This window comes from Canis lupus, chromosome 3 (assembly GCF_011100685.1).
Source record: "Canis lupus familiaris isolate Mischka breed German Shepherd chromosome 3, alternate assembly UU_Cfam_GSD_1.0, whole genome shotgun sequence".
Taxonomy (NCBI): domain Eukaryota; kingdom Metazoa; phylum Chordata; class Mammalia; order Carnivora; family Canidae; genus Canis; species Canis lupus.
The window spans coordinates 248,070-275,376 of NC_049224.1; the positions used below are offsets into that span (position 1 = coordinate 248,070).

General features: G+C 40.2%; 1 protein-coding gene across 9 annotated transcripts in view; it reads right to left on the reverse strand.

The window, feature by feature from the left end:
* Window positions 1-1,454: 1,454 nt before the first annotated feature.
* APC (APC regulator of WNT signaling pathway) overlaps window positions 1,455-27,307 on the reverse strand; it is a 128,095-nt gene continuing 102,242 nt past the window's right edge. For 4 of the 9 annotated variants that reach the window (XM_038532135.1, XM_038532134.1, XM_038532139.1 and 1 more), the window contains 9 exons: window positions 26,777-26,875; window positions 23,949-24,327; window positions 22,130-22,225; window positions 20,784-20,837; window positions 17,050-17,189; window positions 16,423-16,500; window positions 16,020-16,136; window positions 11,332-11,546; window positions 2,479-9,055 (listed from right to left, as the gene is read on the reverse strand). In XM_038532135.1, the coding sequence (XP_038388063.1) occupies window positions 2,479-9,055; window positions 11,332-11,546; window positions 16,020-16,136; window positions 16,423-16,500; window positions 17,050-17,189; window positions 20,784-20,837; window positions 22,130-22,225; window positions 23,949-24,327; window positions 26,777-26,875 (7,755 nt within the window). Of the gene's footprint in view, window positions 9,056-11,331; window positions 11,547-16,019; window positions 16,137-16,422; window positions 16,501-17,049; window positions 17,190-20,783; window positions 20,838-22,129; window positions 22,226-23,948; window positions 24,328-26,776; window positions 26,876-27,307 lie in introns of all 9 variants that reach the window. The other 5 variants (XM_038532138.1, XM_038532136.1, XM_038532141.1 and 2 more) reach the window with 4 other exon arrangements.

Genomic DNA, 27,307 nt, shown 5'->3' on the forward strand with positions numbered 1-27,307 from the left:
GCTCGTCCACACGGGGCACGGGCCTGCAGGGACACCTCACCAGCTTGAGGTCCGCGGCGGGGGAGGCAGCAGTGCCGGAAGGGGCCAGCGCTCAGGCCCTGCTGCCAAGGGGAGGCCGTGGGGCTGCTGGGCGACGCTGGGCGACACTGGGCCCGCGCGTGTCCCTCTCCGCAGCACCCGGTGACCTGGAAGTACAGCTGCGATTCGCCCCTTGGCCGATTCAGAGCTACGCTACCTGGAGTCCCCAACAACTTTCCCAGTGGGCAGTGGGGCCTGCCCCCCGCCAGGGAGGGTTGCTCACAGAAATTCCTGAGTTTTCTGGTGTGTGGAAGGCATCTTTTTTTCATTTCCAGCATTGATAATGGTGTTTTTCTTACTTGAAAAGGCAATTTTATTCTGACTTACATCCCATCTCTTTCCATTAAAGTATTTGAAGGGCTCCTAAAAAGTGGCATGCAGTTAATTCCGAAAAATAGAGAAAATAAATATGACCTTTATGCACCTATCCCTGTTAGAGAAAGCAGCCTTTGAGAGAAACATAAATTATTATTATTCACGGATGATCTCATTCAGATAAAACGGCAAAAATTTAAATGTTGACAGATCCGTGAATCGAGGTGTTTGCAGAGTGGTACAACGCGGGGCCTGGGCCCTGAGGTATTTCCGGGCACCGGTAAGGACAGGGGAGGGACAGGGAGGCTCCCGGGACTTCACGGGCGTCGCAGGGACGCGCTTACTCCTCCAGCCCTTCCCCGTGGCCACTGCACCCACTCTCTCTTCCCTTCACCAAATGCAGAGCGCAGGAATGTAATCACGTACCCAAAAAGTACCTGAGCATCTACCCTTCTTTACCCTCTGGCCACCCGGGACGAATTCTGGGAAGATAAATTACCTGCTGACGGCCTGTAGCCGTTTGCGCCTTCCCGCTGGGGGGCGGGGGGTTGGGGGGCACCTGAACACGGCCCGCAGCTCTGCCCACCACAGCCAAGCCTTCCTCAACTCCCAGGGGACTTTAGATGCTCTTCTGAGTACCTTAACAGTATTAAATCTACCTCCGAGGTTCCACATGATTTGTATTTTCTGAGCCGGGCAAAAGGAGGCCTCTGGCTGCTGGAATTTGCCCTAAGGTACAGGGTGAGAAAAGGGGCTCCTTCCAGGGGAGGGGCGACAGGGAAGCGAAGAGACAAGACGTTACACTCCAGGGCGGCCTCGGAAGACAGTATGTATACCGAAGAATAATCAACTTTTCAAGTATAGAATTCTTTCTATTAAGAAAAAAAGAGACATTCTATGTGGATCTATGATGCTCAGTGTCCGGTCCTGCGCTGGGTAGCTCACGCTGCTAGTATACGAATCTGTCTTAAATCCACTCCAGTGGACTAAGAAAAAATACTAACTATTGGGAGTGCTAAACTAATCCCATATATGAAAAGTAAGTTTCAGGAACGGTTAAGTGCCAGCAGTTAGCTTCAATTGTTTTTATTACAGTAAGAGGAATTTTACTCTTAATGCATAGAATTTGAAGAAAAAAATTTATATAAGCTATTAAAAGAGGCCTTTTTGACAATTATTAATACAAACGTGAAATAAGACCCTTCAAACAAATACCAATTTCAGTAATAGTTTACATACAGCAATAATTTATTCTGAAATGTTCATTTAGTTTCTGTTGAGACACGATTCGTGTCTCGTTAATAAAAGAGCAGCCATCTCACCTCAAATACCAGAATATACAACAAGTTACAGCATAGCAAAATCCTACCTACTTTCAGATAAAATCTAGTTCAGGTAAAATAGTTTCATTCAATGCTTTACAGTGACACAGATTTTTTGTTTTGTTTTGTTTTTTTGTTTTGAGCACAAAATAGTGTAGCGTGTTACACCGCAGCTATCTCTATGCACATGTGACCACAGAACCGTTAATCGTTACTTCGGAAGGTGAACCATCAGTCTCATTCATGCAGCAAAGCAAAGCAGGCTGGGTAAGCTTGTTCGTCAGGAACCATATTACTGTGAATTTCACAGCCACATGATTAATTGTGATGTTAGAGGGACTCACGAGGACTAAAACAGAATGTTTTTTTGCATAAACACCGATTTCTCCCTGATGTCAGTTTAGTCAGTTTATAATCTAGAAATGATTGAGGACAGCAATATCTCATACCCTCTATCTGTAGTGTTCATTATTTTAGGACAAGCAATAATTAAAGGGCGAGGGAAGGGATGCTACTTAAATACGTGGCAAACAGACTGTACAAATATACTTGGCTTTACCACCTTCTTCCTAACTACCAAGGGCGCTTCCCAAAATATGACCAGTGAAGACAAAGGATACTATCAAATATGGCTTCCAGAACAAAACCTCTAACAATCAAACCTATTTACACAATTTTTCAGTCTTTTTGAAGTTTCATCTGAAACAGGATTTCTACACAGCGGCTGTGACGGACAGCTTCCCGAGTGCCACCATCCCGGCTGTCACACGGATGTCACGAGGTAAGACCCGGAATGGCGCTTAGGGCTCTGGGTTCCGCCGGACTCGGCGCCCTCAGTCTTGGAATCCCGCTTCTTTGTGGCGGTGGCCACCGGCGTGGGGATCTGGGACGGCCGGGCTGACGTGCCGTCCGCGCTGCTCTTCCGGGGGCTCGGGTTGTAATTAAAGGGGGTCACTCTGGCAGCGACGGTCCCGCTGGGGGAACTGTGCTTGCTTGAGCTGCTGGAGCTGAACGGGGTGCGCTCGGCTGCACAACTCTCGTTCGCCTCTGGTGCAGGGACAGGGTTACTCGGTCCCGGCTTTGCCTCCGTTCCCTTCTGGTCGGGGGCCTCTACCTGGATAAAGGAGTTCAGGCGGTTTTCCAAACCCACAGCGCGTACGGGGCCACTGCCGTTACCCACACTTGGTTTTCCCTGATTATCTTTTGCATCTTTAGCGTTTGGGTTTCCCTTTTCCAAAACAGTGTCAATCACGGGGGGCGTGTTTCCTGTTGGGGATCTCCCGGATCGAGGGTTGTTAATGGGACAGTCCTCAATTCTCACCCAAACATCCTCTGTTTTAGAAACAGCAGGTGCCATTTGATAAATTAGAGTCTTTGATTCAGCACCATTTGCAGCACCTGAGGAAGTGGTCTGAGAGGTACTATTTGTGGGAGAAATCTCATTTTCTTTTATTTTTCTCCATGTTCCTTTTGTGGATACTTGGTTTTCCTTAGTTTGTTTGGTTCCTGAAATCGAGTTCACGTGTTTTTCATCCTCACTTTTTGCTTTTTCACTGGATTCCGATGAAGCAGAAAGAATGGAGGATGAACTTCCAGTTCTTCTCCAAGTGCTTACTCGAGGAAGGGATGACGAGTGCTTGCTGTGCTCCCGTTTCCAGGTTCCTGACCTATTAATTGGAAGTCTCGAAGGACTTTCAGAATGGGAGCGTGCAATATCATGGCGCTTTGCTGGTCTTCCGTCATTGTACTCTATGGTGGGACTGAGATTAGGTGGGAGTTTGCGCCACCCACCAGACTGAATGGACGGATGTGCGGACAGAGACATATCAGGAAGGGAAGGGCTTAAAACTGGAGTCTGTGCCTGGGACCTAGTGGGAGAATCTGGTCTAGAAGATGGAGAGAGAGATTCAAATGAAGCAGATTCCTCCAATTTTCTCCTTAGAGTTGGGCTTGGAGCTTCTTTGATGAAAGTTGACTGGCGTACTAATACAGGTCTCTCTGACCTATCAGATTCACTTCCACTCGATTTAGTTGAAGACATTCTAGAAAGTTCCACCTTTTTGTTGGATCCATTGCTATTACTCATCTGATTCAGTCCTTTGGAGGCAGACTCACTTCTTGGGATACTACTGCCATTCTTGGATAAACCCGTTTGTTTGCTAAGGTTCTGCTGACTCATCTGTCTGCCTGGAGACGTATAGGACATCTTCCCAGACCCCGAGGACTTGGTCGACGCAGTACTAGGGGATGAAGTCCTTGGCAACTGAGATAATTTGTTAGGAGGACTTATTCCATTCCTACCAGGAGAAATGGAGTTCCGCCCTGGAGACTGCATGGGTCTACTTAATGGCTGTTGGGCAGGTCTCGAAGGAGTGGAATCTCTCGATCCTGATCTAGATGGCCCTTTATTTGCCCCAGCTGGCTGGGGGGCCGGCCTGGTCACAGGGCTTAATTCTGACTTCACGGATGGCTTGGTTCCTCTAGGAGAAGTGGTGGCTGTCTGACCCTCACTGGGACTTTTGGAGGCTGGAGTTTTAAGGGGTGGGCCTTTTTTAGAAACCGGACTTGTACTTGAAGAGCTGTTTCGAACTCCTGGAATATGAATCATTGTCCTGCCTCGAGAGATCGAAGGCATGTTTGCTTGAAGGGGCTGTTTCATTTGGCTTAAAACCTCCGAATTAGATCGAATTTTTCCAGTAATTAAACTTTTATAAACTTTTTTGCCTCCTTTGATTCCTTTATTTTCAGATTCTATCTTTTTAGTTTCCAATGTACTCTTCTCCCCGGGTTTTAGAATTCGTGGGCCCTTATTACTTGTAAAGGGTTTTTCCTCTTGGTCGGGTGTAAGATGAAATGGTGACCCCAGACTGATTCCCGATTTCAGTGAAAGGATGGAATCTGAGTCGGATGAAGCTTGTCTAGACAAACAGGCAGCAGCGGCGGCTTGATGTAAACTACTTACTATGGAATTTGCACCTTCCTGAATAGCTTTCCAATCAAAATTTTCTGAATCTGGGGATAAACCATGTTCTGAATCTGGTCTCTGTATATCTTTCAAATCAAGTGTCAAGTCTTCTGCTAATATGCCGCTCATGTTTCTGGGACTATGCTTTTCAGTATCACCCTTGAGTCTTGAAGGCTTTTTCTTTTTTGGCATTGCAGAACTTATACACTCCTGCAACAGGTCGTCTTCAGAATCAATGCTTAGAGAACTGAGAGAACTGTTTCTCGAGAAACAAACGGGGGTGTCTTCAACGTGAAAGGATTTAGGTGCGTAACCCGATGCCTGAGGTTTACTGGGTTCTCCCTGGGAGTCAGGGGGCTCGGCCTCTTTGAGAGGTTCATTTTCTTTGTTATTGTTGTTTTCTTGGTCAATGTCACTAAGAGAGCTTAGAGAGGAGTTCCGAGAAAAGCACACTGGAGTATTTTCGATAGCAAAATTCTGCAATTTCTCATCAGTTGCTGCCCCTCTGTCTGGTAGGTCTTTGGAGGACTGTGGAAACGTGGGCTGCTTCTGCAGCACGGGTTTAGACTGACCTCGATTTACGGGGTGTTTTGTAACAGCCTGGGTTTTATTAGCGGATTGTTGATTAGAGATTGGTTCTGTGTGGCTGGGGACTTTAGCTTCTGAGTCTTTATTTTCTTTCCCTTTTCTTAATTCAGCCTTTTCCCTGGAAAGGTCAACATCATCATCCTCAAAATCTAGAGAACTCAAAGAATCATTTCGTGAAAAACAGTACGGAGTTCCTTCAATGGGCGTGTAGTGATGAGGTGAATCGAAAGTAAAACTTCCTCTGACTCGATCTTCGTTACTTGGTAGCTTATCATTGAAGTCCTTGGAATTATTTTTCAAGTTCTGTTTCTTTGAATCTTTGTTGTCTGAGAAAGTTCTTTCAGCATTTACATTATTTTTCGAGTCTGTGTGTTTTCTTACACGTGTCCTGTATTCGGCGCTCTGTGGTATAGGTTTTACTGGTGAAGTAGGTTTCTTTTTCTTGCCATCTAACTGAGTTTTGTTAGTTCCAGATGAAGACACAGACGCCTGCTGGACCTGGTCCATTATCTTCTTCACACGGAAAGGCTTGTGACTTTTTCCTTTGGGCATAGCAGAATTAATGCACTCTGCGAGAATATCCCCCTCTTCTGTTTTACTGTCATCCAGCTCAGGTATAGTCACCGCCGGGGCTTTTCCTCTTTGAGCCTCGTCTGTACTTCTGCCTTCTGTAGGAATGGTATCTCGTTTCTCGAATTCACTTGGCTGCGCCCCGGCTCTAACCCCTTCTCCAGCAGCTAACTCATTTGGAGGAGATTCTATTGTCAGATCGCTTAGAGACGTAGCTGTGGAGAAGTTGATAGGCGTCCCTTCGACACAGTACACCCGCGGCATATCCTCTCCTGGGGTGAAGCTAACATGCTTTTGTGCCTGTAACCTGTTTTGCGAGGGAAGGAGTTTGTAGACGGGGAGTTGACTTGGCTTCCTTGCCACAGGGGGAGGTAATTTTGGAGCAGTCTGGGCTGGTTTTTTGGCTTTGCGTGAAGATTTTGTTGGCATGGCAGAAATAATACACTCTTCAAGTATTTCAATATCATCATCATCTGAGTCGTCTAACAGGTCTTTTTCAGAATCAGTAGGCTTTTCGGGCTCTTTTTCCTGGTTTTCATTTGCTTCTTCAGGCTGCTCAGACTCAGTTTCGTTCCCATTGTCGTTTTCCTGAACTGGAGGCATTATTCTTAATTCCACGTCTTTCTGTATAAATGGCTCATCAAGGCTCAGAGCACTCAGGCTGGAGGAACAAGAAAATCCATCCGGAGTACTTTCTGTGGCAAAATGCAATAGGGTGTCAGCGTCTGGAAGAACCTGGACTCTCTGAACTGCAGCATTCACAGCAGCTTGCTTAGGGCCGCTCTCTCTCTTCTCGGCAGCAGAGGCTTTGTTTTTAGGGACCTCTCGCTTAGTCTGAACTGTCTGAGGGGGAGGGGGAGGGGTTTTACTCCTGCTTGGTGGCATGGTTTGTCCTGGGCTATCTGGAAGGTCACTGGGGCTTATAATGCCACTCACCATGCCACTGCAGGGTTCGCTCTGAACAGAGCTGGCAATCGAACGACTCTCAAAACTGTCGAGCGAACTGACTGACGTACACCTGCTAAACATGAGCGGAGTCTCCTGAACATAGTGCTCTGGTGGACTTTTAGGGGTCTGAGCACCACTTTTTGATGGAGATTTGGCCCCTGAAGAAAATTCAACAGCTTTGTGCCTGGTTGACTCTGCAGATAAACCAGAAGCCTGAAGTCTGCTGGATTTGGTTCTGATGTGCGGTGACGCTGCTGGAACCTCACTCACAGCATCTTCTGTTGTCCTTGTCCCACTGTTTTCTTTGATTTCTGCTCTTTGTAGGGTATTAGCAGACTCTGCCTCCTGCGGTGCCGGGTCACATCCGATCTCATCTTCAGCTGAGGACAGAGAGGATAGTGAACTGCAACGCGAGAAACAAATTGGGGTGTCCTCTACACAGTATGTCTGTATCGTTTCCTGGTTGATAGAAGGAACTTTGCAGGAGTTGGCTTTTGGGGTCTGGCCATTTCTACTTTGTGCTGAGCTGGGATGGTGCTGAGTCTGCCTCTTGGCGCTGGATGAAGGCGTGGATGTATTCTCACTGCTTGCAGAGAGGTGTTCAGTTTTAGTGCTTTGCCCAGAGGAATTCTTTGAGAATGAAAATGGTGGTTTCTGTGAGGAAGGAATGTCTGTGGCATATTTTAAACTATAATCAATGGGCTGATCCACGTGATGTTTTTCTTCATTGTACTTTATGCTATAATTTGTTGGTCTTTCTTCTTCCTCGTGTTGCTCTTCCTCAGAGTAACGTTCACTATAGTTGGTTGGCTTATCGTCTTCATAGTCATCTTCCTGACACAAAGACTGGTTTACGTTTTGATTAATTCCATGATTAGAACCTACTCGATTCGTTTCTGAACCACTGGCTCCTCTTGACCTATATGGGGAAACACATTCCTGCTGTCCAAAATGTGGCTGGAACTTGAGGTGTTTATCATCAGTGCTCTCAGTATATACGGGGTAAGTTGTGCTTTGACTTCTTGATTGTCTTTGCTCACTTTGTTTTATTTCGTCTTCTATTATATGTTTGGGTCTTGCCCATCTTTCATTCTGTGAGGGGCTTTGCCTTCCAGAGTTCAACTGCTCGTCTGAATACTTAAGACTATAATTTATGGGTGTATCTAGCTCTCCATCGTTGTCATCCATATGATTTGCACTATGTATTTTATGGGCTAGGTCAGCTGGATATTGACCATAGCTGCAAAATTTACTTTCGTCATCTTCAGAATAGGATTCAATGGAAGGCTTCATCTGACCTCTTTTGCCATAACCATCACTACTACTGACACTGTTTAAACTATCATTTGAAGATCTCTTGTATTCCAATTTAGCATAAGGCACAGGACACGTCCTGTTTGAATTTTCTGACTTCGTGAAGCTGTATGTGTTTGCATGTGTGTGGGCAGTCGAGCTTCTTCTTAGTGTGTTCCTCTCATCTGTCCCACAGTGTAACTCAGTGGTAGACCCAGAACTTCTGTCTTCCTGGGAGGTGTGAATGGCTGATACTTCTTCCATGACTTTGGCAATCTGGGCTGCAGTGGTGGAAATCTGCAAACCTCGCTTTGAAGACGTGCCTGGATTTTCCGTTGCTGGGTGGTAGTTGCCTAGGCTAATTCCTCGTTCTCTCTCCAAACTTCTATCTTTTTCAGAACGAGAACTGTCTAAACTTCCTCTTGATGAAGAAGAGCTGGGCAACACTGTAGTATTTAAATATGGTGAAAGGACAGTCATATTTCCAGTATTAAAATTGTCTGACCTATTATCATCATGTCGATTGGTGTCAAAAACATAGTCACCATACAAATTTGGCTTGTGTCGTTGCTTGTTACGATGAGATGCCTTGGGACTTAAATTGTCAATATTGTCAAAAGTTTCTGATAAATGCTGAGCATCTAATTCTGCTTCTAGGGCTTTTTGTTTCCTGACATGAAGAGATGGCAAGCTTGAACCGGGAGACATAATATTGGCATCCTTATACTTTGCAGGTCTATTAGCCATGAGATTCCTTAAAGCTGCGGCACTTCCCATAGCAATCATTTTGTGCTTTGAATGAATGAGGTTCTTGAGCATGCTGACTGCCCCCATGTCCCATAATGCTTCTTGGTCTTTTGGATTTCTTGCTGAGAGATTCCACAAGGTTCCACAGGCATTACTAACTATTGTCAAACTGTGAGATTTCAAGTGTTGTAATAAGGTTTGCAGGCAGTTGTTCTCTCTTAGGATTTGCCTGAAATAAAAATAAGAGATCCAAAATTAAGGTAAAAATCTGCTTATTATAACAAATAAAAGATGAGAGAACAAATTTAAATCTAAAGAGATTATTAATAGGCATAATAAAACTGCACCAAATTATACTACAAATTTCAAGCACTTCACATCTCCCTTTGTTCCTAGTTCATTTAATGTTAATTTTTTAAAAGTACTCATATGTCAGGCTGAAAGAAGTAAAAGTGTAATCTATTCTGCATTTCCTATTCCAACCCAATAGCTTTTCAATTTTTTTTCCTGGGGCACTTGGGTGGCTCAGTCAGTTGAGTATCAACTCTTGATTTTGGCTCAGGTCATGATCTCAGGGTTTTGAGATGGAGCCTTGCGTCAGATTCCCCAGTCAATGAGCAGTCGGCTAGGGGATTCTCTCTCTCTCTCTCTCCCCCTCCCTCTACTGCTCCCCCCCACTCAGCAATGTGCACACGCACTCTCTCTAAAATAATTAAACTTTAAAATAAAATTTAAAAAATTTTTTCCTGAGCAGATACATTTGCTCTATTGACATAGTGAGAGTTCCTCGATGAATGTGTCATGAACTCTTATGCTGGGCAGGTCACTGTGGTTACTCCGTCTATGGACGGGTGCCACAGGGCTGACTACAAAGACATCCTGGAAGGGATGGCGGAATGGATCGCTTGATATTCACGTAGCCAGGGAGCACACTGTAGGCTCCGACACTGGCAAACTGACTTTTCAGAATAACCTCTATGCTCCTGGATGGATTTTGTGACAATGCCCTCCTCCTTAGAAGTGTGCTCTGCCAAACTGTGTAGTTGTTACTTCCAAAGAAAGGTTTTGAAAATTTAAAGATAATTATAAAAATAAAGGTTGAGAGTTAGCAATTTGGGACTTGGAAGAGCTGTAGCTTGTTTAATGCATGGTCAACTTAAGACTAATGATAGAACTTTAGAGGGCTTTAAAACGGATGGGCAACGGTGGACAATGAGCTTTAACATGACAATCTTCTCTCAGCAGCCCAACAGACACCTGAATGCTTACTGAGCTTAAGTGGTCTTTGTATGGCAGAGGGGGCTATAAGGCTTGTTTGTGCATCAAAAACCTCAAGAGAAGATGTTCACATTCTTTACAAGTTTTGTTACTAACAGTAACTCATGGTCTTTCTGAAAATGACAAGCACTATTGGATAATAAATAAATATGCTGTGAAAATACCCAAACGTATACTTTTTTGAGGGGGAGGAGGGACAGAGGAAGGAGGAGAGAGACAGTCTCAAGCAGACTCCACACCCATCAGAGCCCAATGCGGGGCAATACCTCATGAGCCTGAGGTCATGACCTGAGTTGAAAAAACACAGAACCCAAGTTCTGAAAACGTGTGCCGCGTATCTGAGATGCTTTCTTAGGTTTCACAGCCCTAGATGAATGGCTGTTGGCTAAATAATATTAAGATTACTTAATATAATCTCCATAATATAATAATGATATTAAGACACTATTAAGAAAAATGTCAACTATTGGGGGTGTCTGGGTGACTCAGTTGGCTAGATGTCTCACTCTTGATTTTGTCTCAGGTCATGATCTCAGGGTGCTGGGATCAAGCCCTGTGTCAGGCTCCACACTTGGTTGGGAATCTGCTTCTCTCCCTCTACCCCTCCCCTAGCTCTCTCTCAAAAAAATAAATAAATCTTAAAAAAATATTAAACTACCGGATCCTCTGGATCATATCCATAGATTGTTTTTTTATAATCCTTATATTCCTTTAAGCCATACTAACATAAACAATGGGATTTCATTCTCTGTAGCATTCGTGACTTTTTCCCCCATTATATGGATTATACCTACCAACTATCATTTGTTTATTTCTATACATCTTTATACTATAAACTTTTATTAGAATAAGTATACTAACAAGTAAGTTAGGGATTAATAGCTATCTTTTCACTGTAATAAATTTGGTTTAGCACTTGCACAATTACACAAAATAGTGCTTACAACTAGGTCTTCCTGAGGGTATGAATTCTACACTAATTCATTTAAAAGTAATATAAAACTCTGTATTTAGGGATCCCTGGGTGGCGCAGCGGTTTGGTGCCTGCCTTTGGCCCAGGGCGCGATCCTGGAGACCCGGGATCGGATCCCACGTCGGGCTCCCGGTGCATGGAGCCTGCTTCTCCCTCTGCCTCTCTCTCTCTCTCTCTCTCTCTGTGACTATCATGAATAAATAAATAAAATCTTTAAAAAAAAAAAAACAAAAAAAAAAAAACTCTGTATTTACCTGTGGTCCTCGTTTGTAGCTATCAAGCTGGACACATTCCGTAATATCCCACCTCCACTTTCGATAATGGCTAAAGTATTTGTCTGGCTTCGGTAAGTGAGAGTGCCAACCAGGAACGCAAGTGCACCATCCACAGCACATATATCAGCTTTATTCTCAGTGCAGTGTGCTGACAAATTCCATAAGGCACTCAATACACTTTTGAGGGTTGATTCCTGTTAAGAAACAACATGTGTCATCTAATTAGAGTTGGAATATGCCTCTTACAATTTCTATGCCTACTTCTATTGAGTAAGTTGTTACTGTTAGTATCTCCCCTGCCGCTCACAGGCAACGTATCAGGTGCTCCACATTTAGAAAAACTGAAAAAACACCCAACAGAACTTAAGTTAGTGAGATTCCCCACAGAACAAGCAGGATACTCAATTAATGACTGTTTTGAACTTTATTCTAAGTGTTTAGATGTACACACGTATCTTAAAAAAGCTCATATTAGAATATGAAACATAACTGATGTGCATTCTGAAAAGATAACATTTGCATGATAATAGAAACCAGAAAAAAAAAAACCCACCCCTACATGCTGATATGGAAAAATGTCTAAGACATATTATTAAATAAAAAGAGCAAGTTGCAGAGCATATGTACAATATTCTGTTTGTATACAAAGCAGACATATATGCTTCTTTGTGGCTGATTCAAAAGTAACAATATAACTTATTACAAAGTAAGCATATTCGAAAAACTCCCAAGTCCTTAACTCCCACAGAAACAAAGTAATTCCAGAAACCAGAACTTCCTTGGCATAAAACATCATAGGTAGTAAACCAGTAATAAACCAGTAAACCGTCAACTTGTAATTGCTACAAAAACCAAACACTGAGTATATAATTAAGGATATCTGGTTAAAACTCGCCAAGATCCTGATGTCAGTTTTTCTTACTATAAATCAACCAAGGAACAAACACTCATTAAAAATCTACTCTGTGACTAGAGGCACTCCAGAGGATACCAATGTGGCAAACTGACACCTGCTAATAATTTACTTAGGGGGAAAAAAAGGCAAAACCATACATATACAAAGGGAAGATTACTGCTATTTGAATTTATTTATTTATTTTATTTTTTTGCTATTTGAATTTAATCAAACAAATAAAATAGTTCATGGAGGAAAGCAGCTCTGTGGAAGATAAGACCTATTGTTGCTCCCGGCATGGAAGTGGGAATCAGCAAGGGAGGACTGAAGAATATAAAGACGACACAGAGGAGATCCAAGTCCAGGTGAGGGGAGACAGTAAAAGAAGGCCTTGAATGTCAGGGCAAACACTTTGGGCTCAACCCAATAAACAGCTGCTGGGTCCTCTTCATCAAAAAATTAAGAGAATTTAGGAGAGCAAGTACTATTTATCAGGAGGCAGGGCAGAAGTGCTTTCACCGATGGAGAAATGAGAAGGTTAGGAGCTCAATTTTAGTTACACTGTGGTTGAGGTAGAGATGGGACATTCAGAGTATCCTGAGAACAGAGAAAATAGCAACAGTTTAGCGGTGTGAAGTGAGCTCAACTACAAATGGCCCAGAGATCAGAGGTGAAGGTTTTGTTTCAAAGCTTTATAGTTAGAGGAGATGAGAAATGATTAGAAGTTGCTAAGTATAGGTGGTAAAAACAAAGGAAGGAGTTTCAATAAGGTGTGTGATCCAAAAGTATCAAATATAGGTGTAGGTAGAAAAGAAATCCCAAATTAATCTATAAACCTAGATTTGGTTAGAAACAAAATTAGAAGGACCTGAAGGTATGGCCAGTGAAGAAATGGGGCTGGTGACTTGTTCATTGTTTTGGTTGCTACGGAAATGGGAGAAACATTGCAGGAGTTACAAGAAGCAACAGATAAGGGTTGTTTGTTTGTTTCCAAAATATTGGGCTTCTTAAAGACAGGGTTGAAACAAAAGAGCCATCTCTATACCCAGTAGAGAAGATACAGAAGACAGGAGTGAGGGACTCACAGCTTTGAGTAAACAGCAATGCTTGGGGCACAGAGTGCACGGAAGGAAAGGTTCTGTGGAGGAGAGTAGGGGCGAGCCCAGTGAGCTTAAAATGAGCAGTGCATTGGGGATTAAACTGTGTTTAATCAGGAGTGGAAAGGTAATTCTGACTCTCCTGCTCATTAGTAGTGAAGCTTAAAAGGAAGAGATGATGAGTTAAAAAGAGAATGTTCTGAATGACTATTGCATTGAATGTAGAAAAAGAAGTCAAAGGTAAATTCTAACACTGTTAACCAGAAGCAGGCCCAAACCAGAACCGGATATTTAAATTTCTGCTGAGCCAGTTTTTCCAAGACTGGGCTTTCCATTTACAGATGAAAAAAAAATTTACAGATGAAAAAAAAATTTATAGATGATGATCTTTTAAAATACTACTCTTCCTTTTAAAGGAGCAGGGTATATCTTTCCATTCATTATGGTCTTCTTTTGCATTTCTCAGTAGGGTAATAAGCCTTTTAATCTAGATTTCTCAATTTGTAGCAACAAGTTTGTATAAAGACCTTTGAGGTCCTTGAAACAAAGTCATGAGCTCTTAGCAAGAGTACAAGTTCTCATGTCTGTTTTCATACAGACACATTAAATCTTTCTGAAAATACACACACACTTGATTAGATTAGGGAGTCGTAAAGTGTGGACTCTAGTTTTTTGGCATAATTTTAGTGAGGTATAATTGGAGAACAATAAACCACATTTTTCAAATGTGCAGTACGATCACTTTTGATGTAGGAGTATACCTGGAAACCACTGCTACAATCAAGATAACATTTATTACCCCCAAATTTCCTAGTACCCTCTTGTAATCCACTCCCAGCTCCAGGCAACTGTAGATCTGTTTTCTGTCATTATAGATTATTGCATGTATCAGCAGTTCATTTTTTTAAAAGTTTTTATTTTTTTAAAGATTTTATTTATTTATTCATGAGAGACAGAGAGAGAGGCAGAGACACAGGCAGAGGGAGAAGCAGGCTCCATGCAGGGGAGCCTGATGCGGGACTCGATCCTGGGGCCCCGGGGTCATGACCTGAGCCGAAGGCAGATGCTCAACCACTGAGCCACCCTGGCGTCTGGATAGTCCAATTTTAAAATAGCCAAATGGTATGCCATTGTGGACCTCCCCTAATTTGTTTATCCATTCACCTGTTGATGGGCACTGGAATTACTTCTAGTTTTTGGCTATCAAACAGTACTGTTGCAAACATCTGTGCTTAAGACTGTGTGGATACAAGTTTCTGTTTCTCTTAGTTAAATACTTAGGATTGGAATGGCTGGGTTGTGTGCTTAGTATATGCTGAACTTTAAAACACTGCCAAATGTTCTTCAAAGTGGCATACCATCTTACATTCCCACCAGCAGTGCATGAGAATTCCAGCTGTTTAATGTCCTTGACAACACTTGGGTAATCTTTTACATTTTAACCAATATAATTTGTATAATGGTATCTCACTGTAGTTTTAACTTGTATTTCCCTCATGGCTAATGGTGTTGAGTATCTTTTCAAGTATCTTGGGCCATTCATCTATCTTCTTTCCTGCAAGAAATACAAGTGTTCTGGGGTGGCTGAGTGGCTCAGTCGGTTAAACATCTGCCTTCAGCTCAGGCCACGATCTTGGAATCCTGAGATGGAGCCCCACATCGGGAGGCTGCTTCACCCTCTCCCTCTGCTGTTCCCCCCACTTGTGCTCTCTTGCTTGCGCACTGGCTCCTAAATAAGATCTTAAAAACAACAACAACAAAAAAGAAAGAAATACAAGTATTCTGCTGATTCAAGAGTGTTTTAAAGGTATTTTTATGTAGACCCTAAGTATATTTGAATATTATTACTACAACCAGTTTTTAGGTTGAATACTTTTTTCTAATGATTTTTCAGTTGATTTTCTTGGGTTTTCCTTGTATAAAATACTTTCACAAAAATACATAAACAAATGAAAACAAAAAATTCTTTGCCTTCTCTAAAAAGGAAATTTTGAACAAAAAAATGCAGGGTCTAGCAGGATTGGTTGGGTGAAAGGAAGCCCAAATTAGCTAAGAAGATCTGCTTAGTCCCTCCCAAATTCCAAGTTTAATTATTTCTTTTTAAGTTACCTTAGTTTCTGAAGTAGATATGCCACCTGATGATATTTCCTTTTGTCAACAAATTATTATTTGAAGAATTGTTTACCCCTGGGTATGATTACCTCTTGATAAGGTGACTATCAGAACTGAGGACTCTGGAGAGCATGGAGGTAACAATGATACCACATACACAATGATTCTCCACTTGGGGTGGTTTTTCCCCTTTGCCCCTCCGGGGCACCTTTGGTAATATGTGGACACATCTTTCATTGTCATGACTGAGAGGAAGTGTATTAGTATCTAGTGGGCAAAGGTCAAAGATGTGCTTAACATCCTATAAGGCACAGGTCAGTCCCTTTAAAACAAGCAATTATCTGGTCCAAGATACAAACAGTGTCAAACCTGAAAAGCCCTGACTTATCCTAGGCGCTTTGTACAATCTTTTCCATCTTAATACTTTATGAGTTTGGATTAAGTCTAAGAACTGGTGAGATAAGCAGGTCAGAAATTAGGGAATCTCAAAGGGTGGGAAAGGGTAGCAAAAAAGTAACCCAAAATGAAATCCAAATTAGAATGTTAAATGTTTTCAAAGGTACCTTTTTAACTTCCAAAGCACATTCCATCAATGCTTTCACACTTCCAACTTCACGCAATGTCTTTTTACTATTTACATCTGCTCGCCAAGACAAATTCCTCAAAACACTTGCAATAACCTGAAAATGAAATTAATTCTAGAATAATTTGAACATAAAATAACATACGGTTGCTTTGTTTTTAATGCTAGTGGTAAGAGTAGAAGTCTACTAATAAATTCCTCCTAAATGTTAATATAGTGCCAAAAGGAATTCATACAATGTAATTGTTTTCCTTTATTCTGGAGTTAAAGTAACCATAATTGAAACACGAGATACTGAATACTCAGCCACAGCTTGAATTAATCTAAGCCAAGGTATTAATCCACTAATATCCAGGAAAAACATCTGAAATTCTAACTGGTACCTGCTGTAAGTCCTCACTTTCAGATTTTAGTTGGGCCACAAGTGCTCTCATGCAGCCTTTCATAGAGCAGAGTGTAGCCTGTAAAATGAGAAATAGAACAGAGGGTCAATAACAAGGCAACCTGAAGCTGTGCTCTATTTTTGACTAATAAACTTCAAACCCAGTTTTAGTGGTCTCATTTTAATCAGCCTAATATTTTACCAATAAAGACCTAGAACCAGATTACAGAAAGGAAGTCCTTTGTGATCTGTTCTTCTCTTAGTAAACTGGAAAAGTAAAATGAGTAAGTGAAAAGAAATGATAGGCAAAGGGTTTTAAGGTCAAGTCTCTTATTTGGATGGAAGGGATATATGTATAACACATCTGTCAATAGGATTTTTAGATTTTTGCTCTCATTCCTGGGAATAGTATTTTAAAGCGATTATATCAATCCATTACTGTGTTCCATATTTTGCCTTTGTTTAGGCATAAAACTATCAGATGAGTAAAAATATGCAGTGGTGTTTGAAGTTCAGTTTTTTAAATCAGTGTTTAATCAGGAGTGGAAAAAGAAAATTAGTGAAAAGCAGTTTGTACAAAACTAACTCATACCAGAGATCCATAAGAAATGGATCTTATAAAACGTACCTTGTTGGCTACATCTCCAAAAGTCAAGTTTGTCAGAGCCATTCCAGCATATCGTCTTAATGTAATACTGTAGTGGTCATTAGTTAGCCCATACATTTCACAGTCCACTTGCAATAATTCTGCAATGGCCTGTAGTCCCCCTAATTTAAAAAGGGCAAGAGGAAAAAGACAATAATCTAAAATAAAACAAGTGATACCTAGTTTAAAAATTAGGAAAAAAATCTCAAAGGATGAGGATATATGGTTTAAAAACATCTTTAGAATTACAAGCTACAAAAAATGTTACAAAGAACTTCTGTGTAATACTCATAAAATACAACTGATATTTTCTGCCAGTCTTCTCCACCCTCCACACCCTTGCCTTACTGAGTGATGTGAGCATTATACTTTATTTACTACATGTATACTGTATCTTGTCATTGATGAAGAAGGCTATGTTCTAACACTAGGTCTTCCTGCACAAGGCAGAGAAAGGTAACTTATTTTTATTATTACAACTTTACAGATAGTCTCTAATGTTACACCTTAGAAATCCTGAAACTTCTAAATGAAAACTGTGCATGAAGCAAGCCTATTTTTTTTATGAAGAATTATCTGTTCAACATATTACTAAGTTCTATAAAACCACTTATTATTTACGTATTTTAAAAAATTTCTTACTTTTCTTTGATACTCACAAGTGTCAAATACCAACTACGCTAGAATTTAGTACTTTCTTTCCCCTGGATTCCCACCACTGGGTATGCTCAACAATTCCCACAGTGGTCAACACTAGGAAGGCAAAGAGGAAAAGGAAAAGGAAAGGGAAAGACAGAAAGGAAAGGGTAGTAACAAAACAGAACCAAGAAAACAAAGGTAAAGCAAAATGGTGAGTAAATGTATAAAATAAAAATGGACATGGAAGCTATTCAAAATAATATTTATCATCACTACTAATCATCATGGGACTGGGGAAATATTTTTGTCACAGAGAAGTGGCTTAGACAGAAAAAAGGAGGATGAACATAAACAGGTGATTTTTGGAAATTCTAAGTCTAAACAGCCAGGTTATTAATCTGGAAGAGGACCTGTACATTTAGTATTTTCATGAATTATCTAGAAGAGGAATCTGCAAGTTCACAAAACAAAGTTCTGACTTGGGTCAAGAATTCCAAGCCAGGAGAATTAACTGTAGGAAGATTGGTGTAAATCTTTAGGACTAGCAGCAATGACAGATAAGTTTGAATGTAGATAAGTGAAAAATAATTTGGTTAAGGAAAGCCCAAACTGTATTTAGGAAGATTTTCCTCCATCCACCCACGATGATGGAAAGATACATATCCAGTGAACACAATACAGTCACTATTTTTATGGATCTTATACATTAGAAAAAAGCAGACTCTTGAACAACTAATTTACATATAATGGACTGTGTAGAAGCACAGGGAAAGGTATCAGGTGGACTGAACCTAGATTGAGAGTACCTAGAAAAAGGCTGAGGAAAGAATGTTTAAGTTAAGAAAGACTTAAGGGATGAATGAGTATCTAAGATGAGTGGGGCAGGAATAATTAAAAAAAAAAAAACATTTTAGGCAGATGAAACAGTATGTGCAAGAGCCCGTGAGCCTAAAATACTATGAGAAGGTCTCACGGTGAGGCTACAAAATGGGTAGAGGCCATATCATGTAAGACTTTATATGTCACCCAAAGGATTTCAGCCAGAGGAAGGAATGATTAAATATACATCCTAAACAGATTCCTGTGGTTGCAGAATGGATACCTGTAAGTGCGAGCCAAGTTAAGACAAAGATGTGCAGAGTAGGGGAGAAAATAGTGGCCTGAACTGGGACTGAAAAGGAGAGCAATGATTTGAGATAAATCTAAGAAGGAAAATTAAAGTACTCAGTGCAGGGGATAAGGAGGATAGAGTTATGGGATGTCTTCTGAGATTCTGGCCTGAGGAACTGGGCTGACTGGCATATGCCATTTTCTGAGAAAAAGAAATCTGGAAGAGACAGAGATTTGGGGCTGAAGGATATAACAAATTCAGTTGGGGCAGCTGAGTTTAAAGATGTCTGAAAAATCACTAAAGTGAAGATATCAGACGAAGAATGTGATGATGTGTCTCAAACTCAGGAGAGGGAACATGGATTAAAATGTAAATCTGAAAAACACTGTAACTGAAGCCATAGATTGGAGGATATTGTTTAGGGAGAGATGAAGAAAACCTAGGACGGAGCTTTGAGGAATTCCCACCATTTAATACTTGAGTAAAAGAAAAGGAGCCAATGAAAGAACTGAGGGCTTTTGACTCAGGGAATTGAATTGAGAGTGACTGATGATCTAAAGACCGTGGCCCTACATAATGAATGATAGGGTCACCTAGATGTTGAGCATATCTATAAAGCAGGCTATTGATACCAAAGCAAAACATACTGCGCTTTGTGCCTATGTAAAATCCTGCCTTGTATGGCAATATCTGTGATACTTTCTTAAGGAAAGTGAAATGATCTAATAATAAAGAAGGTCTCAAGAAGGCACTAAATGAACAGTTTTTTTTTTTTAATGTAAAAACTAAAACACTTAGGATTTGAACCTGAAAACAAAGATTAAGGAAGGATATGGTATCAACAAAAGCATGGAGAAAAAAGAACATCTGATAAAATTTAGGATATCAGATAAAAGAGAGAGCTTTTTATGATTTCAGGCCAATACAAAGAAACATTTCTGTAAATTTTAAGGCAACCAATACAATTCATGTCAAAACTATAAATGGATTCACAAATATATGATGTGAATTCATGACTGACAATAAACAGGTTGCCCTTAGAAAACTAAGGCTGTTTCAAGGTAATATGCAGAGGTGATAAGCATAGCCTTTCACAGTTTGCTCAGTGTGTTTAAAAAAAAAAGTGGTCCAGATGGACCAGATATTACCCAATGTGTGATCTCATAACCTCAGAGCTAGTAGAGGACCAATGGTTTGAACAGAAACCATTCAACAGAACCCTTAAATTTAGATTTATATATATATAAAGGATAATAGAAAGATGACATTTAGTTTTAAAGAGTACATTGTTTTACTTTTCCTCGGGTTAGTCAGTCACCATTAGCATGAAATGCCTTACTCTAAAATAAACATTAGGGACCCAACATAAAATACTGGTGTTTCACGAAATTTCCTGATCCTAAGAATCACCTGGGCCACTAATTAAATGATTCCTAGGAGAATCGCCCCAAGCCTTCTTGCTACAGGGCCAGAGAACCCATGCAGTTTGACACATGTCTCTGGTGATTATCATCTAGTTTTGGAAATACTACTACAAATAGATCATGAGCTCTTTGAAAGCCAGGACCGTATCTTCACCATTTTCACACGTAGTGCCTAGCACAGTTTCTGGACAGAGCTGGGACTTCACCAATGTACACATCAAAGATAGTATACTCTAAAACCTGTCATACTAATAGTGCAAACCTAAATGACCTTGATGAGTTGTAGAATCTTCCTGTGTGTACAAATGACAGTCCCAGCTCACTGGGCTTAGGAATTTCCTTTCATCTATTTGGGACTTCATTCCTCCTTATCCCTTACTGTCAGATACCTTGTGCTTCCTTACTCCATCTCCCTACAAGCCACAAACCTTGATTTTTCTTTTGCTTTGTGCAGAGTCAGAGGCTAGGAATGAGAAGAAGGTAATCCCCTGTGGCTCTGTCCCCAACAGTCACACCCCCAGAGGCCCCATCCTGCTCCTCACCTGAAAGCCCCTGCCCTAGCTCCTGTGATGAAATGCCCCGGGTAGCCTTCCTACCTGAAGAAGGAAGAGGAACAAATACTGAGTCTAGGTTTTACTTTGAAATTCAGATGATTAATGTGTCAGTCCTAGTCTACAGTTCATTGGAACACAGGGACATTTACAGAAAAACCATTGCAGTAGTTTAAAATTGGATTATTTTTCTTGTTCATTCATGATTTTTATCCCTTTCCCATTATTAACTAGCATAAAAAAAATACTCAACCATAACATTTTCACAAACGCCGAAACTGTTATTGAGGAGGTGAGAATTCATAAGATCACACTCAGGAGTCTGGGGGTGGGGGAAGGAAAGAGAATCAGATGGGCCAACCACAAGGGGCTGTGGAAAGAAAAGCATGGCTGGAGGGCAGGCCTGAGATCACAAAGTACGTAGCCCCCAAAGTGATGACTCTGAAGGAGACAACACTCATTTTTGGCCCTGCAGGTTCTCTGTATTTAAGAGTCTCATGACTTTGTGACTTTTAAGATAAATGATGAATGATAATGATGAGGGTGGTAGGAATAAAAGTGGGGGCTGGGATGTAACGTAAAATAAACAGCACAAAAAGCAAGGGCACAGCTACACTAAGATGGGAACTCAGTGTACGGTTCTTGCTTGTGGCACAACTAGAGAGATCCAGTTCACATGAGATGGCTCAGCATGATGCAATTATAAATACCACATGTGCAAAATGAACCTAGAAATCAAAGAAAAACCGTTACATGACAAATGGGGTGCACAAAAATGCAGGTTATAAAAGGTTTAGAGTGTATGATAACACATACATAAAAGAGTAATCCTTCCAAAATCAGTGGAATTTTTCTAACTGAAATTAGGGCATAATGCTTTTCATTAACCACTTTCAAAGATATCATGCTGTTTATCACGAAAATCTACAGTAAAGTACTGATAACCATGAAGGTAAATGAGAATCTTTATTATAATTTCTCCTGGTGTCCATCAGAAGTGGCTGAGTTCAAGAACAATCACCAGCTCCGTATTTCAAAATATAAATTACCCTCCCCGTCAACTATCACATAGGGTCTACTGTGGCAACAGGGGCAAGGACCGGCCCATTTTGTAGTTTTTCTAATTGCTGGCTAAGGTTTTGAAAAGCCAAGTTAGTTTATACAGGGCAGCGGTTTCTATCATTAAGAACCTTTTCTCCTCTGGAAACCAGAGTATAATCATTTGCTGCAAGGAGGAAGCAGGTGGTAAATAGAAATTAGTGGCCTCATATCCAGTTCAACAATGATGAAAAATCTTCAGTACTCTTCTATGGCATTAAGAAGCATTTTTGTCTTACCAAGTTCATTCATTGCATGTCTATGCTCTTCATCAAATGAAAGTTTCATTAGAACACACACAGCAGGACAGATCTGATGTTCAACAGGAGCTGGCACTGAAAAATAGAATGGACATAAACCATAATGCTTTATTTTCTCATAAGCAATGTTTGTTATACTTAAAAAAAGCAGGGCTCACTAATATATCTCTAATGTGAGTAGTTTAGTAGATCAACAAGTATTTGCTGAGTAGATGAATAAATACTACCAACATGAAAAAGAAAATATGAATAAAGGGTTTTTCTTGGTTCTGGAAAAATGTTTACTATTTATTTGCCTTTAACTCTGTTAGAATAAATCCTTTGCAGGTTTATGCCATAACTCAAATAGTAATTTAAAATAATGTTGAAAATATAAAAGACTAAAAATACTTTGGTATAAAGCTGTTTTGTTATAGTTTCTATTTAAACTGTTGTCATTGAGTGAGGGTTAAAAGCACCTATTTGTGTACAAATGTAGCAAAGACATCTGGCACAAACCTAGTTGAGAAAGCTTACCATGTAGATTAGGTAGGAAACAAAAACCTAAAGAGGTGTCCAAGAAAATGTACCTCCACATTTAATACCATGCACACAGTTTCAAAGCTCATTATTTGAAATAAAAATTTAAAAAGTCTATTTTTCAGAAGTAGTATTAATTTATTTTAACTATTTTGAGAATAGTTATTAAGATCACAAAATACAAGTTATAACGTAATTGTGGATACCCACAGAAAAAAAATCCAGAAAAGAAAAACAATATTTTCGCAGTTAAGTATCTTAGTTTTCCTTCTCCCAAGGACAGATATAAAGGACTATTTCTGCTATTTTCTTATTCTTGAAAATTTGTTAATTTTAAAGAAATTCACCTTTATACCTAAGCTAAAAAAAAAACCTGCTAAAGCTTCATGGGTGTTCTCATCACTACCTCTCCTCCTCTCCCTGAATCAGCAGTGATACAATCGTCCCCTGTCCTCTGCGCGCGTGTGTTCTTACCAGGTCAAAGGAAGGTCTTACCTTATATACTTACTGCTTTTGGCTCTTGCTACAGGAATGAGGTAAGTTATGTCCCCAAGGGTCCCAATTCCCAACGTCCCTGCTCCTGATGGAGAGGGGTTAGTAGCCCAGGGTTTCTCCCTCAGCAAAGAGCTGAGCGAGTGATCACTCCCAGCAACTAGGACCCATCATCGCCTGAAGCAGGATGGTGCAGTGAGAAGAGCACAAGCTTGAGAGTCAGGAGATCTGGCCTCTGGTCCTGGCTCCACCACACACTAGCTGTGAGGCTACAGGCAAGTCTTTTAGCCTTTCTGAGCCTCAGTTTCTTCATCTGTAAAATGAATATGATAATACCTTCCCTTCCTACTTGAGGAGGCTGTTGTGAGGCTCAAATAACAGAACAAATATAACACAGCTCTGTATCCACTGAGCAGTGTTGTGCAAATGTAGATTATGGCTTAGCACTAACAGTGGAAGGAACCAAAGTATTTTCTTGAGCTTAATCTATAAAATAGAAGGGATGGAAACATAATTGCTCAAAGTTTTTTCTAGATCTACTGCACTATGACTGTAAATCTCTCTTGATTTCCTGTTCTTTTTTGCTTGCATAGGACTGCATGTAACATTTTCCTTTATTACAGTTTTTCTAGAAAAATACAGACTTAAGTTTTAAGCTATGTTAGCAATGCAGGTGGCTACTATACGTTTCCCACTCCTACTCATAAAGACAACATACAGGCTAAAAAAAGTTTCCATTTAGAAAGCTCTTACATTTACTTTGTAACATGCACTATAGTGAACATACTTGGATTTTTGTCCTGGTCCATGCCTTGTTCATGGGCTTCCTGCCACTCCCAACAGGTTTCACAGTAAGCTCGTATCTGTTCCAAAAGATGAAGGACTCGGATTTCACGCCTGCCTCTCTTGTCATCAGGCTGTGAGTGAATGATGTTGTGAAGTGCTGCACTGGCCCTGGCCCGAGCCTCTTTACTGCCCCGGGAATTTCCCAACAACACAGAGTCTTTGTCATTGCCATGTAAAAGCTGGATGAGGAGAGGAAGACATCCAGACTGTCGCATGGATATACAGCTGTCTTGGGAGCTAGACATAGCTAGCAAAGTTCGCGACATATCATCCTTATCATGAGTACCAAGCATTGACAACAATGAATACACCATTTCCACCTGTGGGCCAAATGAGTTTAGAAACAAAATTATGACTTTAATATCCAAATGCTAACACCAATGAAGTGATGAATGGGATATTTATTGTAACTCACTAAAAAGAAAAACAAAACCCCTTTCTAGGATGAAGTAATGAGCATGATTTCGAAATCCATCATCACCAATTTGTTTATATGAGTAAACAGAAGTAGCAGTGGCATACAGTGTTGAAAGAGAAAGTAGTTCTCACATACTTAAATGTTTGTCTGGATCAGCTGATTATAGGGAGTGACAACTGATATACATACAACACAGACACAAACTTTGGAATGTGGTTTATTTAAATATTTTACACAATTTAAAATTTTATTTTACTTCTTTTAATTTACGACTATAATCAATAAATAGAAAACACTTTTCAACAATTATTATTTACTAAGCACTAGTTCTGGACAATCACTAACCCTTACCAGATTATAGTATTGTTAAAAGTACGTGATTTCTCCCTTATACATATAAAAATATTTTGTCATAAAAAGAATGCCATGATCATATAGGGAGGACAGAGGCCAGGATTCTTAGTAAAAAAAAAAAAAATAATAATAATAATAATAATTTAAAGCATCCTGTAAGCATCAATTACTCTCTGACCATAAATTCTAAGGGTTTACTCAGAAGCAGATTAGAAACTGGAAACAGTTGTCCTCGACTGTGATTATTAGCCTTATTTCAAAGCCAGAGCTATTACCTAAAAGCAGAGGCTATTATATACAAGGAGCGTATCATCTCTATAAATCAGTAGCAATTTAGGCCCTCCCAGGACACCTCTGGAAATGTTTTGGAGACATTTTTGGTGGTCACAACTATGAGAGGAAGTGCTATGGACACCTACTAGGTAAAGACCTGGGTTACTGCTAAACTTAACACTAAACAAAGAACTATCCAGCCAAAAATGCTGAGGCTGAGAAACTCTAAATAAACATGCACTACTCTTAGATATTAATGTTTTAGGAAGACAGTACAGAACTGTGGACAAATTGGGTTTTCAAAATTCTGGCTCCACCATTCAGGAATAAACTGCGTGACACTACCATGTTACTTGATTTCTTTGAGTCCCAATTTTCTCAATTGCAAAATGGACAAATTTACCTGACAAGGTTTTCTCTGAGAAGGTTAAATGAAATAATACAGGAATGGGATAGTAGCTGGCATTCAAAAATGCAGTACAGTTTAATATTATCATTCATAAATCACTTCAAGAGGCAAAGGTATCCTCGCTATTCCAGCCCCAGTATTCCTGCGACAGTACTGGTGAATATTAGATTTTCTTTAGAGTAAGAACCATACGCTGATGTTAGACAGACCTGGGACTGAGGTCTAATTTAAATACGCAACAGCTGCCTGAACTTTTTTTGTTTCAGTTCTCTCATTTAAAAAAGAGGCACAACAATACCTCACAGTGTTTTTGAGAAGACCAGAGAAAGTGTACATACAACTTCTAGCACAGTTATTGGCCTACCAGAGGATGCTATGGTGAGTTATTCGCAGCTATTCTGAGGTATTAAAAGGATTAATACCACTGATTAAATTCATTTTCTAAATCAACATTACTTATTTTGGTAATGGTTTTCATAAGAGCCATTATACTGTTAAAGAAAGAGTAAGTGGGCTATGCTATGAGAACAGTTAATGGGATTATTTATATTTAACAGAAAATATCCTATTTAGTAATATTAGAATTTCATCTTTGTCAATATAATATTAAAGACTCTGGTTTTAAAACTATAATAAAATAACTATTTTCTTTTTAAACACACCATTCTCAAGGCCTAAAATATTTGCTAATATCTGAGAGACCAAGAAAACTCACTTATCAGCAATGGGTAATATTCCATTTTGGTAATTTCTCCACCTACTTAAATAAATTTATTAAACACTCATTATGTGCAGGCTCTGTGCTAGATGCCAAAGAAGATTTTTATTTTTTTTTAAAGGCCCTATTCCCCAAGAGAATTTCATGCAAATTGCAGTGATTCAAAGGGGGTAGACAGACCACATGGGGAGGTAAGAGGACACTGGGAATCAGAAAGAAGAGTTCTGAGGGCTGACGCGGACGCTGACAGCCATTTGTGGTGGCGAAGAAAGTGGAGGTGTGAGCCACTGTAAGAGGCAGGAAGTCACAGGGGATGCTTGGGGACCAGTAAAGAAGCCAGGGTGGCTGAAGCTTAGGATATGTGCAGAGAAGTGAATAGTAAGGCTCAGAAGGAAAAAAAAAACTAGGTAAATTGGCTCTTTTTATAATCCTCATTTTTCCTTTGTGCTCTTTTGTATAAAAAGATGCTTCTTTAAGAATTAGAGACTGTGGTGATGGAACCAGAATTATCCTCTAGTTGAATTTAAAAGATGAGTGAAGAATGTTTTAGCAAAGTATTCATAGTATTAGTGACTAGAGGTTATAATCTTCTGTTACCTTGGTGCCCAGATGACTTGTCAACCTTCGAGGAGCAGAGTGTGTGCTACTAGAACTCAAAACGCTTGCTGTTTCATGATCCATTCGTGCAGTTGAACCCTAGAGATTAAGCAAATTATGGATAGTATAATTTAGATTATAGATAAATAGAGCTAATTTCACGTTAAGGGTGCACAAATGAACTGTCTTTAGGATAAATAGCTAATTACATCATTAAAAGTCATGGGCATTTTAACTGCTCAAAATGAGTATTTTTACTTGTGAACCTAAGTAGATTAAAAAAAAAACCTGAAGAAAAGGAGATTTATTACAAAAGATAGTTAAATACAGTGTGGAAGTAACTAAATACTGAAGAAATTCTAAGACTGGTATTTCTTCACAGATCAAAAGACATGAAAGCACATTCAGTTAAAGATAAATTTATTGATAGAAAGCTTTATTAATGAATGAAATGCTCTAAACTACCACAAAACTAACTAGGGATACAGTATAGCCCAAGTTCTCCAGAAGCTCACAGTACAGAAAGGTCTG